We start from the raw sequence: 14188 nt of genomic DNA, 5'->3' as shown, positions 1-14188 counted from the left end.
CAGCAGTCACATGACCTTCAGGGCACCCAATCCTTGGTTGGTCGGTGTCATGTGACCGGAAGCTCAAAATGAAGCGGTTGTGTGCAAGCAATTTCGAAATGAAAACAAATCTCCCTATGTTGTTTGTTATTTTGTTAGCCATATCATAAACACACGACGCTACATACCGTTTAAAATATATGAGATGCAACAAAGTGACGTGTGGCAATGAGGCGGAGAGGTCAAGGTGAAGTGCTACTTCATCAAGCCAGGGTAAGTATAGTTTTAGCTTCACCAGCTAGCTGTTTAACTGCTTTCTGATCATTTCATTGCAAATAAACCCTGTAACAATTATCAAGCAGTTCTCCCAGACATTATGTTTTCTATATGCGAGTTTGCATTAAACAATATCCAAGCTGTTTATTTTAAATGTTCAATCCTTCTAGCATGTAACGTTAACGCGAGTTTTTAAGTAGCGTTAAAATGAAGCCTCCGTCTTCCAATAAGACCCAAGTTTGGACAACACTATGCCAAACTGAATTAACGTTAGCATGTTTGCAGGATGATGGTAGCCGCTGGGGACATGCCGACACGGTCTTTTAATGTGAGGAAAAATACACCATCATGGATGACTCAGACCAAGATTTTGTGGCTCTCTGCTCAAAGCTGCTAAAACGCGTCCGCAAGAAACCAGGTGAACCCCGGCAGCCAAGCAATCCAGAGAATCACCCCTCCAGTCAGCCATGTGAAGGAGACAGGAGAAGGAGAAAACATAGTGAGTCCGTATCAAAGGTCATTGGGACTCATCCCACGGATGCTCGAGTAGAAAAACGTTTGGTCACCAGGGGGACGGTACATGATTCAGGGGATGCTGGGTCTTCAGCAGCAGCAGGATCAGGGGCTGAAAGAGGTTTGACAGCAAAAGACAGAGTACTAGAAAAAATGCAACAGTTCAAGAGAGCCAGTCCACAGAGGATGGTGCATACAGAGGAGAGCCAACCAACAAACGACTGTCAGCCCCAAATACAAGGTAATGCATTTGCACTGTTTAATGTAACCTTGTTGATCTAGTAAGCAGCTGGGACGACTGTTTGCTGTCTGTCCCTGTTCGTTCACTGCTAATAACATATCTCTGTGGATACATTTTCCTCCACATCTTTCCTTAAATTTGTTTTGGGGTTTTGTTTATGTTGAGTTCTAGTCTTAACCTTAATGCTTCATTCAAGACATGTAACCAATGGGGAGTGTTAGTATATGTCAATTGTAATGTTAAGACATAGGGAGGGGGATTTGGACATGTTTGGACGTGTTGATAATGGGAATATTATATCTCTCAATGTTTTTTTTCCAAATATATTTGCTAACATTGCCACAGTGTTGATATTTTAGTGATTTTAGATGGGTAGCTAAAGATCTGAAGATCCTGAGCAAGTGTATCAATTAATTTATTGATGAGTTTGTTAGAGTAGATTCCTATAATGATTTCACAAATGTATTCATTTGATTTTACTTACTGAATTGTGAGTTTAAAGCTACTCTTGCCAATACAGTTGGACACAAAAGTTTGCATCCCTATAATTGTAAGAGTAAATGGAAGAAATTTTCTTCGTGTGTCATCATAATATTTAATGCCCATTAAGCCAGATACAAATGTTCCTTCTTTAGAAATCAGTTCATGCTAATTTTTAATACATTTATCAAAGCGCATCTTCCTTGATAAATTTTTACTTTTCTTTACATTCTTTACATTTACATTTTAATTTCTAAAGAAGGAACATTTGTACTAGCTCATTTGGCATTAAATATTATGTAGATGGAAAATAATTAGGTTTTAGTCTTTTTGCCAGACCAAAATAAGGGGATGCAAAATGCTGTACCTATAGTGTACATTAACATTGTATTTAATAAAGATGTATGTGAAAGGGGATACATGAGAAAACCACAGAGAATTGTCACTCTGCAGTCAGCTTTATTTTCTGACTAGCATTCATCAGATATCTGAAAGTGCAGCTTAAAATGAATGATAGTTGCTCCATGTCTGCTGGATGTATATGTAAGCAACTGTTATGATACAGTTATGATAACATATATTATCAATGTTCCATTGTTGCCCTCAAAAAAACAAAACATCAGGAAACCCATGTTTAATAATTAATCGAAGCAACATCATTATATTATAATGCCTCACAATATTATATCAATATATTGTTTCACTACATAACCCACTTCAAATATTTAACAAAATATTTCACCACCACACCCTTGTATCTTTATGTTCTCCACCCATTGCTGAGTGTAGAGAATCCCAAGTGTTTTAGCTCAGGTCTGCATCCTGAGCCTCAGGACAGCGACGAGGCTCTAGCCCTGAAGCTGCAGCAGGACCTTGACCGAGAAGCAGCAGAGGCTCAGGTGGTGGATCTGGAGGATGGAGGCCTTTTCTTTTGTCAGATCTGCCACAAAGATCTGTCACACATGACCCCTGAGGGACGCACTCAGCATCTCAACAGGTCTGGACATGTCATGTATTTACATTATAATTAGGTGCTTGCATAATTCTCTCACCTAAAGGAGTTGGCGTTAGATAATTACAGCGCATTTTTTATTTGACTGCAAGCTCTTGATTTGTGGAAGGGTTGATAGTGAGAATGATCTTTCTTTGTAGGTGTTTAGATGAAAGTGAAGAGAATGCTCTTGGCCCTCCTCTTCATCCCATTGGTGTCCCTAATTGTCCCATCTGTGGCAAGAATTTGAAGTCCCAGAAGAGTCGCTTATCCCACCTTAAGCGCTGCTCCTCAGACATGGGTATCTCTCCATCTGTGCTGCTGCAGACTCTGCAGAGACAGGCTGAAGAGATGCAGAATGTCCCCACTGCTAACGCAATGTGAGCTCACCTCAGACTTTCATGCAATCAAGCAATAAGTAATAAACTTTTGAGCAAACATTTCTGATACTGAAATTTTCGCTGTCGCCATCCACATTCAGCTCTGAAGGTTGTATCATCTCAGTCTGAGTGAGTAAGAAGAAAGAATTTTGATAGCCAGTTTATTATCACCAGTTGTGATCATGACACTCAATATTTTGTATCAGTTATTAAAACCATAATTCTGGTTTGCTAGATCACCTACTACCTACCACTATAGTTATTATGAACAAGCTGTGTGTGAAATGGATGGCATCTAGTGGCTGTATATATAGCAGGACACTGATCTACTGATCCTGTGAGCATGTGGAACAAATAACCATTGGCCCACATCGTAGGTAGTCATAACAACATATAATAGCCATTAAATGGCATGTTACTTTTTCCCACAATAGGAATAGTTGGCTGTTACCTAATGTCAGTATATGAAAACTTACAAAGCTTTATCAAATCTCATTCTAGCCTTGTTTTTGTTTCTTCTTCAGCGCACAGACAGGAGGCACCAAAAGGAAAGGCCTGTCAAAGCCGGGTCTCCAAGCAAAGAAAAAATCCAGGAAGAAGATGGATCCCCTAGACGAAGACACTATGGTTGCTCTTGCTTTGTCCTCCTCCCTGCTGGAACGAGAGAGAGAGCAGCAGAAAGAGAGGGACTCAGAGAGACAGTTACAAGTGATTCCAGTGCTTGAGTGGAGGCCAGACATAGGTAGAGTAACACTGGGAAGCTGACAGTTTTTGATAACTTTGAATGATCACACAGTGGATTTGAAATAAAACAATACATGCAGTGTAGACTGTCAGCTTTAATCGAACAGTCAAAAAAAAATGTATGAATTATGTACATAAACCATGTATGCAATGCCCCGCCACGCACACTTTTAAAGCCTCAAAGTTATTTGGAAAGACATTATATAAATATACATTAAATTGTTAATTAGTGTAATAATTAATTAGTATTGTACCTAAATATGCGTGGAGATTTATGGCCATTTAGATGCAACAGGACCTGACCCCTCTCCTCTCCATCTCATGGTGTAGCTAAAGGATGGGGTAAGAGGAAAAGGGGCGCCATGCCTCGTCCTCCAGCGCTCCTCCTCGTTCAGGATGCTCAGGAGGCCCTGACAAGGCTGCAGGAACGTGTTTCTGCTCTCCTCCTACGCAGCTGGCCCCCCTTCCCTCCCACCCCAACCCGCTGCCCAAGTACTCTGCCTGACTGGACTGGTGCTGCCCCCCTCTGGCAAAAAAGCAAGCTGCTGAATAGAGGCTCCAATAATCAGTCTGATTTCTACAGTCCAGAGCTCAGGCAGTTCATCACACCTTGGGAATCAGCAAAGGTGAGACAAAGGGAATATTAGCATAACTTTATTTAATTTCTGTCATGTTTGAACTGAATGAGCCAAACTGTAAGTTGTTCTTTACTGCACAAATTGTGCTACCTCACAGTTTAATGCCTTAGTATTATTTTTCCTAAATGCTTCTAAACTAATTGTACAATTATTCGCCATGCAAAGACTTGTAGCATGTGTTTGCATGTATAGAAAACAATCTTTTCACCTTTACTTTTTACAGCATTAAATCATGGTCATTCATATGCAATCCAATACAGTGGCTCTGCCATCAATTCTACTTTTACAATGTAAAAATTTTTCACTTTTTAAGTTGAAACCATCAGAAAGGTGATAATTCTACACTTTATTATTGAGGTTGAAGTTGTTAGTGGAGTCGTTCTGAAGTGCATTATGAGAATAGGTAGTTCTAATGTTTTGGCCACCTCATTCATTTTAAATAGGGTGGCAAAATAATGGAACAAACTAACATAATTACCAACATAATTATGGATCCTTTCTTGTTAATGACTGGCCAAAGTCTGGAACCCTTGGACATGACCAAATGCTCTGTTTCTCCTGTCAAGATGCTCCTGCGGCCTTTGGTATTGTCTTCAGTAAGTGAAAAGCTTCTCGGTTTGGTTGAGTGTAGGTGACTCACTGGTCCAGTAAAGGATTTTATATTTCTTTGACTTGGGTTTTGGGTAGCTTTCGCTGTATGTTTGGGGCATTATACACCTGCATTATGAAGTGTCATAATGCAGGTGTCATCAGTTTTGCAACATTTGGCTGAATCAGAGCAGAGGGTATAGACCTATTAACTTCAGAATTCACTTGCTTGTTTGACAGATGATGGGTATGCCCCCAACCATACTTTTCTCTTCTTGTCGTTCTGCTACAAGTTCATCTTGGTTTCATCAGTCCAAACACTGCTATTCCCTATTCAGGCTTTTTTGGTGTTTGACAGGCAATGTCTAATCTAGCCTTTCTGTTCTTGAGTTTTACCAGTGGTTTGCACTAGTGACACTCATAAATCATTCATAAAGACGTCTCTTGGCTGTAGACTTTAAAAATGACATGCCTTCCCCCTTAAGAGTCTTCTTAACTTGGCTAGATGTGAAAGATTCTTCTTCGAAATGGACAGAATTCTGCATACATTTTAGCTGTCTTTCGTGGTTCTCCAGTCCTTTTGCTGCCGCTGAGCTGCCAGTTAATTCCTTCTCTTTGAGAATGTTCCAAACCACTCTCAACAACTATCTCTCTTGTGGGTGGATCTTGTTTTTTTTAGTGTGCATGATGGTCTCCGTCACATGTGCTCCAAAGAGAAAACTCCAAAGAGAAGTCTATTCTCTTTGGAGTTTCAGTCAATACCAAATGCAAATGTGACACTCCTAACCACCTCCAGGCCTTTTATCTGCTTGATTAGTTATGAAGTAACAAGGAAAAAGGCCACATCTGGCCATGCAACTGCTTAGTACCCATTTGTTCTATAATTTATGACCCACCAAAAAATGGGTCCTTGTATATTGAAATGGCCGTAATTTCTGAATGGTTAATGGCTCCCTTTTGTCCAACCCCTTTAGTTAAAGCTTAAAGTTCTTCTCTCTTCTCTCACACATTGGATGTTTCAAATTCACTGTGGTGGTATACAGAGGGCAAATACTTGTTATTGTTCTGATATTTATGAACCTAATTGTATACCTTGACTTCTTCTTCTTCTGATCTTTATTTAACTAATCTATTGACTTTGGAAACCAGTTGGCTGCACCAGTGAGGGTATTTTTTGTTTTATATTTTTGGTTATTTAGGTTACTCTTTAGGGATATGTTTCTGCTTTGACAATGAAATGAAATTGTCTTTAATAGTACATTTTTGACAAAGGAAAGCTAAAATAAAGTAAGCAATATTTAATTTTTTGGGGGAAATTCTTTTCTATATTCTTACTGTATGTAGTTCATGCAAAAAAGCTCACATGTGGTTTAGAGTTGAATAGGATTTAGATACAGGTTGTGAATAAGTGACCATGCATATGAAGAATATAATAATAATAATAATAAAGCTAAAAACAAACAATCTATCAAAGAGATTACGTTTTGTTTTTTTAAAACCAAAACCAACAGTTGAGTACTACAAATTCAAGGACCTAATTTATCAAAGCATGAATAGTACCAAATTATAATGTGTGTGTATAGATACAGTTTTAAGTGAGAAAATGCACAAACCCTGTTCTTACTGAAGGGATTGTATCAAAGCAGTGAAAATAATGACTTCTGTGTGCTGCTGCTGATGTGGTGACGGTGGAAAAAAATCTACTCAAAATTGGAAAATGTATAAAAGAGGAAATAATAACCTGTGAGATTTTGTGATTCATTGAATATTTTGACCAAAAAAATCTCAAATCAAATTACAGCTGAGTTAAACTTGGACTTGTCTGCATCACATCTAGACACATGCAGCCTTCACCAAGGAGACCGAGTTATCTCTCCAACCTCTGAGTGAAGGAACTCCTGTGACAGAAACTATGGCCTCCATCCTGCCTTCCTCCTCCCAAAGGTCTGTCCCCTGTTCCTCAGATTCCTGCACTTCAGGGACAAGGCAGCTCCCAGTGGGCAGCCAGGCCCTGCAAGATCTGATGGAGCTGGCTGAAGATGGCATGACCCTTACACAGTGTGGCTACACTGCTTCTGACCCTGACAAGGGTAACACACACACAACTCACTAGGATTGGGAATTGCAGGTTTCGTCACAATATGATCCTGTATTGATTAGCATCTCATTGCATTTTCAATTCAGTGACCTGAAATTGATATGGAACACTGTTGTTTTTTGTGTATTTCACACAATTAGTTAAATTTTTATTACCTAAAATATGATCAGAGTTTGTTACTGTGCTGTTCTTTAAGTATTAAGGGTAATTTAAGTAGAAATAAGAAAGTTTTTGAGAAGAAGCATTGACACTGCCACACTTACAGAAAAGCTGAAAAAACACATTTTTCCAACATCACAGCAGGACTTTTTTTTTTTTAAACTTTGTGCATCATTAATGATTACATTTTGAACACTTGTACAGTATGTACATTTTGCTGTGTAATCAGGCACACATCAGGAATATTTCACTCTTAAAATGTTTCTGTCAAAACTGTCTAATTAGTTACCTCAGTATGTGCACCACTCATATACATAACACTTTATGTTTGAGTTCGTGCCGAAAATCCTGTTGTATTGTTTCAAGATTTGAGTTTTTTGCAGTGCTGCACAAGTTTAACACTTAGGAAAAAAATATTAGGCTCCCAAAGCTTAGTAATAAGGTAAAAACTCAGCTAGTCCTTGTATTCTTTATTTTCATAGACCAGCAGAACAGTGGCAAGCTGTCTACAAACCTCCATCTGAGCGGCTTCGTCCTGGAGGAGCCAGAGGAGCCGGCTGACCTCTGTGTCAGCGGTTTCCTACCAGAAACGGCGCACACTGACTCAGAGGACCCTCACAGCCAAGGGAGGATGAAAACTGATCAGCCAGGAACAGATAAAAAGCAAGGCAGCCACCAATTAGTAAGATCTGCTGAATTTGTAAGTATATTTAGTCTTCTCTACCAGAGACTTCTGTTAATCGCTTAAGATTTTACATATAGACACAAAGCCACGATGATAAGAAACATTAAAGTGATTATGGTCCTTTGTATCCTTTATAGGTGGCTCTGTCCAAACTGGCATCAGACCTGAGCAGCATGGTGAACAACCCTCAGCTTAGTGACCTACAGCTCCAGGTCGACAGTGGAGACGTGTACTTTGCTCACTCTTTCATGGTGTACACTCGCTGTCCCCTGCTGGCAGAAATGGTAAAAATTATGCTCCTGTTTTGCAAAGTCCTGTTGAAAAATCATAACTGCATAGGTATGATGGAATTTTATGTTCTTTCTTTTTGCTTCAGTATCAACTGGTGAGATCCTTGGAATTGTCATAGTTTAATTGTAATTGTGAAAAGACTAATTACGTTAAGTTTAGTTGAAGGACATTTGCCTGATTGGAAGGATTTTTGGAAGAGATGTTTTTTTTTTCTTTCCAAAAACAGAATTCATTATTTTCTATTCCATATGCTATGGAAAAGATGATTCATTTGACTTTCATCATAATTTTATTTTAATTACTACATCAAATGGTATTTAGAAAATGTGGAGTATTCTATTTGGACAGTCTCTGCAATTAATTAAATTTTTGTAGTTATTGAGATTTTTACAATTTTCAGCTTTTGGTTTGACCTACTTTTCTTGAACAAATTTCACCAATTCTGTAATATTTCTGCGGTTCAATGGGTTCTTTCTCCCAACTGTGACTTGTATGTTCCTTCGGATGAGTAGGACTCTAAGCAGTCCCTTCTTTTATTCATTCTTTGTGTGTTTAGGTGTATTGTTTGGTTCTTTAACCTCCATTTCTAATTTAGCATAAGATTAAGGACACTGGTGAAACTAAGTAAAGACCATTGTGTATTTAAAATATTGCTAAAACCTTCTTATCACCACTTATGAGAGATACTAATAAATTTGTTCCGGAATTTTGAAGATCTTTTTTGAATAAACCACAAGTCATCTCCTAATAGTTCCTTTCTTTCATACAGTTGCAAAGTTGTTATAATGTCGTGTACGGATACCAACAATTTAAGCCTCATCCGTATTTCCATTACCATGAGATATTAACATTTGTACTGAATCGTGATTCTAACTATATCAATAGTTAAACTCTGTTTTCAGGCTTTATGTTAAACATCTTCAATCATAAATGACCTGATAAGTAAATGGGGGGCTGGTATCTCCAAATTTACTTTCTTTTTTTTCCAGCCTTTAATTTCATTCGTCCACCCCTTTTCTCTCACAGGTACATGAAAGTGGTTTTGGGGTACAGGAAGAAGGCATGCCTGCAGCTCAGAGGGTGTTAATGAGTGACATCCCAGGACAGGCTGTGTTTGCTCTCCTGCAGTACCTCTACACAGCCAACTGCTCCTTCACAGCCTCACTGCAACCTCATGTGCTAGAGCTTGCATCCAGGTTAGTTTAAAGACCAGTCATGTACACTTATTTTTTTTTAAAGGATTTTAAAATAAACCACACACTTTACCTTGTGGTGGCTTGTTCCACTTTTGGTTTAACTCATTTGATTTTTAGTAAAATATTGCTGCCTATTTTGCTTTTACATTCTTCTTACTTCATTTTGTGCTTGTTAAGGTTTGACTTGCATGAGCTACAGCAGCTTTGTGAGCAGCACCAAGAAGGGACAGACTACGCTAGCAAGGAGGAAAATGTTACCAACCAAACAGATCAGGCATTTATGGAGCTTCTCCGCTCCATGTGGAATGAGGAGGATGAAGGTGATGCAGAGACAGACACTGATGGAGGAAGGGATAAGAAGAGAGTGTTGGAAAAAGATCGACTGGTCAACGAAGAATTCACATCAAGTGACCGAGAGATACATGAGGAGAAAGTGAATGAGGAAGAGCTAGAGGAGATCTATGAATTTGCTGCCACACAGAAAAAGAGGGAAGAGGATGATTATAGCAATGAGGAGAAGGTAGATGAATCTAAAGAAAGCTCCAGTGAAAAAAGCCTGAAGCTCAAGTCTCAGCTTGAGCCAGACCTCAGCCTAGACCGCAGCTACAGCCGCCTCTTCTCAGAGTCATGGGGGGTTCACGAGGAGGAAGACCCCTCCTCCTTACCGTCAACCTCTGACCTATTGAAGACGTGCCCTACTCAATCCCAGCAACACCAGTCCTCTCATAAACCTCCTGCCAAACTGTCCAGCAGAACTTTGCTTCAATCCTCAGCAAGTGTATTGGATGACTTTTCCCTCAGCCCTCTGTCCAATACACCCAAACTGCCTATTCCAGGTCTGTCCCCTGGTCAAGTGGGTAGAGATGTGGGAACAAACACTGTTAAAGTGGATGAATGTCTACCTTTAAAGCGAGAAAGCCAAGGACCTCATAGTATATGTGTCCCTTTTTCTCCTGATTTGCCTCAGAACAAGAAAAACAAGACAGAAACTGAGCTCATAGTTTTGTCTGACTCAAGTGAGGAGATGGAGGTAGTGCTTAGTTCCCGCAGTCCTTCACCACCCTCCCCTTACGCTGTACAGAACCCACAGAACTACACTGAGGTCAAGTCCCAGCAGATGCAAAAGCTTAATGAAACTACTTTTGAGAATAAAGAGTCTAGTCGTTTGGAATGTAATTCTGGTGATCCAGTCCACTGTTCTCCAGAAGTTTCATGGCTAATCCCATCCACACCAGTCCAGCCTGAAAGAAGCACCAGGACCAGCTCCACCCAGACTAAAAGCAGGATGTGCAGGACACAGCTGTTCCCTAAAGATGATACTTTGTCACCCCTTTCGGTTTTATTTCCCTCTGGATCATCAGGCAGCAGACTTAAGACCTCCAACAGTCCAACCAGAGATACTGCTCATGTTGGCACAACAGAGGGCAGTGTCTCCAGGGTGAAGGTGGACAGGATAATCCACACCAGCTCTGGCTTGGATCTCAATTTATATGACATGAGTAAAGATAGAGAACCTAAGGTCTCACAGCTCTCATGCTCAACTGACTCCCATCCCATGCAAAGCAGTTTAAAGCAGGAAACACCCCTCCACCTCCAGCACCAGCCCTATTGCAGTACTCCACTGCAAACAGAGTTCCAGCAGCCCCTTGGACACATTGCTGCCACCCTGCCCCACACTGACCCCAATAAAAACACAGGTCAAGGAAGGGAGAGGGTGACATCAGAAAGCCCAGTGAAGTTAGGAAGCTTTAAATTGTCCCCCTTGTCTGACCCATCGGATTTACCGTCTTCATCCTCTCATAGAGGTTGTCAAAGTTCACAGACACTCAGTAGGTTCTCTAATGAAAGTCGACGTTCTGTTGAGTCCAGTGGATACGACGATGCAGGGAATGAGTTAAAGAGGAGAATCGGAGGTGATGCAGTGGAAGTTAGAAATGAGTCTGTACAAGACCTGGACAGCGAAAAAGAGCAGGATGAAGTAAAGGAACAAAGTGGGGAGGCGGAGGTGGCAGAACACAGTTTTCAGCAAAGCTTCATGGACGAGCCTCCTATAGCTTTCAACGACTCATGGGGACTTGACCCCTGCATAGAAGAAAATCCTGGCTGTTTTAGTCTGAGGCTGCAGGACAGTGGGGGATCCAGCCAGCAGGAGCGAAGCCTGGGAGAAGGAGAAACACTTAGATCATCACTTACTATTAATGGTCAACCTCCACCACCTAGTCACTGTATCCAGTCATTAAAGAGTCACGTTAGTATGATTAACACCTCACCATCTAAAGCCCACAGTACACAACCACTCAGTGGCATACAGGTTCATACAAGCCCTTCCTCCACCCTGCCACCACCTGACACCACCAACAAAACCACACCAGACAAAGACCTCCTGGACTCAAAAATATGGGACAGTTGGGAGGATGAAGGAGCAGAGCAGGCTCTTCCTCTCTCTCAGAGGGTGAACCCATCTGCCCAGCTCAAAACGCCAAGTGAGTAGAGTGAATTTTAACTGTAGTATTTATGATTATGCACTGTTCTGTTTCTGTAACCTACTAGTAACTAATGTTTTGTAAAACTTGATTAAGTCCGGTCATTGTCATCTTCTTGGTTTATCAAGGGAAATTAATAATGTTTACATAAGAATATTTGTCAGCATATAAAAAAAAGTTTATGTTGACATGATTTCCCTTTTTAAACCTAGAGAAGTACACAGAAGCTACAATACTGCAATAAATGTGTATACTGAATAGCTTAGCACAGACGTAGAAACAAAGTGTGCTTCGAACAATGCACCAATATGTCCAGACAGAAGAATACAAAAAAATGTCAAACACTTAACAGCTGATTATCTGATTAGTTGGTTAAGTTGAAGCAAGAATAACATGAAAACCAACCAAAATCAATTTAAACATCCAATGTCTTTAGATACATTTAAAAATAAAAACATTGTTATACGCCTTCAAGTACATTATGCATTGAACATCATGCCATCATCATTGATATTTTAATGTATAAGAGAGGGCTGATAAAGTTTTTAATGTTTCTTGACAAATGTTGGGTTAAAATTAAAAGAGGGTATCTAAACTTACATTTAGGTAAAATGATTAAGTTCTGGTGCAGACTTTTACCTGTAGGCGTTAAAATTGTTGCTTTTCCTTATGTTTTATCAGCCTCATCGCACAATAAGAAACGTAAGTCTTTGGTGCCTATCACTCCAATGCCCCACTACTCTGACATGGACACACCAGAGCTCAAGAACAAACTCAACAGGTCAGTTGGTTCACAGTCATCCCTGCCCCCCGGTAAAGACAGAATAAAGTTTTTATTTAATTTATTTTGTAATCAAGGCTACTAACTGATGAGTCTATCCAGTTACCTCCTTTAGTATCACCGTCATCTAAGTTTGTATGGCTCCTCTCTAAATCGCTGGTGATTTTACTCTAGCCCATCTGTGTTGGTCCAACACGAATGTCCCTCTCTTTCTTCTCTGTGCAGGTTTGGTGTTCGGCCTTTACCAAAGCGCCAGATGATCCTCAAGCTGAAGGAGATCCACCATTATACCCACCAGCTGGTGAGCTCAGACTCTGAGGATGAGGCGCTCCCTGCAGGCCGCACTGCTCAAACAAAGACCCATGTCACTAGTACAGCAGCTGCCAGCAGCAAACCGGTCTCCTGCACTCAACATGTGAGGTTTAAAGAGCCCAGGGTGCCTGCTGCCATCTCCCCTGTGAAACACAACAGAGAGGAGGAAGAGGGAGAGCCACTCTCTGCTTCACAGGGCTCCAACACCTCTTCAACTGCTGCCAGTGAAGAATCTGAAAGGTATTTAGTGTGTATGTGCTGATTGTCTCTGGTGATACATAACTGCACTTGTTTTGCTGCTACTCATCTTGACAGGACTCAATATTCTCTACAGCTTTAATGCTTGTGGCCCAAAACGATGCCATAACGCAGTTTCTTTTAAATCAATCTTCACTGCTCATTGTGAGCAGTTCATCTTTAATATTTTTTTTTGTGTCAACTTTTAACTGTTATCAGTATCAAGTATTAGTAATTGACACAGTAATTTGTTTGAGAGCAAATTTACAGGAATTTTTTTTCTCTGGTTGTAACTTTCTATTTAGAAGAATCTCTAAAGAATGGTGCATTGTCAGACACACATTTCTCTGTGTAGCTTTTATATAGTGTGTTCCTAACCATTGCTCTCTTTATCAGGTCCAATCCAGAGCTATGCCTCTCCTCTACTAGTGACTCTGACAGCGATGGTGGAATCTCTGCCTCTCAGGTGGCAAATCGCCTTCAGGATCGCCTCCGGGCAGTGCGCTCCTTTATCCTATCAGACCCCACCTTGTATAGTCAGATTCTCCATTATCAACCCCTGGTCCTATCCCACCTCCAGGAGCGACTCAGGGCAGCAGGGATCCGCCTGGGTGCCGCCAAGCTGGTGGATTACCTGGACTCTCAGTGTGTCACCTTCACTACAGCCAAGCCAGGGCAGTCCGCACCCAGTCGCAGGCACGGCAAGAGGACAAGCAAGGCAGTGGGCGAAGGAGGAGTAAGGAGGAAAAAAGGTGTTACAGCTAAGATTTAAAAATGAGAAGTGACGGGCTTTAGAATATCTGAAAATAACCTTCAGAGAAGACTGGATATTGAAAAAAAAACCAAGAACAAAGCCTTTTTAAAAACTTCCTGCACAGCCAGCATTGGACTAGAAAGTAGGTTTTACCACTTCATTACCGGTAATCATAACTACGTTAACTTTTTCAAAGCAGGCTTTCTATTCAGTTTTTTCAGTATTATGTAGTCCTGCTGTAGTAATAAAAGAAATGGTGTTTCCACATGACCATAGTCCCAAGTTCTTTTCATCCAAAAATGAAAGATTTTATATAACCTGCCAACTACATTATCTGTATATGATGTTACAGAAATCAATTT

General features: G+C 40.5%; 1 protein-coding gene across 1 annotated transcript; it reads left to right on the top strand.

Moving 5' to 3' along the window:
* The first annotated feature begins 40 nt into the window (after window positions 1-40).
* Window positions 41-14096, top strand: slx4 (SLX4 structure-specific endonuclease subunit homolog (S. cerevisiae)). Its single transcript, XM_067497772.1, has 14 exons — window positions 41-252; window positions 541-1009; window positions 2279-2486; window positions 2642-2860; window positions 3385-3602; window positions 3935-4230; window positions 6668-6920; window positions 7570-7787; window positions 7910-8056; window positions 9090-9259; window positions 9437-11742; window positions 12424-12523; window positions 12749-13075; window positions 13469-14096. Exons 2-14 carry the CDS (start codon window positions 604-606, stop codon window positions 13842-13844), a joined length of 5244 nt encoding a protein of 1747 aa, XP_067353873.1. The 5' UTR covers window positions 41-252; window positions 541-603; the 3' UTR covers window positions 13845-14096.
* The last annotated feature ends 92 nt before the right edge of the window (window positions 14097-14188 follow it).

The sequence above is a fragment of the Channa argus genome, chromosome 3, assembly GCF_033026475.1.
Source record: "Channa argus isolate prfri chromosome 3, Channa argus male v1.0, whole genome shotgun sequence".
Classification (NCBI taxonomy): domain Eukaryota; kingdom Metazoa; phylum Chordata; class Actinopteri; order Anabantiformes; family Channidae; genus Channa; species Channa argus.
Note: the sequence above shows the minus strand (reverse complement) of the source record. Positions and strands in the feature narration are given on the sequence as shown.

What these genes read in the sequence shown, in the direction of transcription:
- slx4 (XM_067497772.1), top strand. Translation starts at nt 604, where the DNA reads ATGGATGACTCAGACCAAGATTTTGTGGCTCTCTGCTCAAAGCTGCTA. An exon ending in GTGCTAGAGCTTGCATCCAG is followed by an intron (nt 9,260 to 9,436) that starts GTTAGTTTAAAG and finishes GTGCTTGTTAAG; the next exon opens with GTTTGACTTGCATGAGCTAC. An exon ending in GCCAGTGAAGAATCTGAAAG is followed by an intron (nt 13,076 to 13,468) that starts GTATTTAGTGTG and finishes TCTCTTTATCAG; the next exon opens with GTCCAATCCAGAGCTATGCC.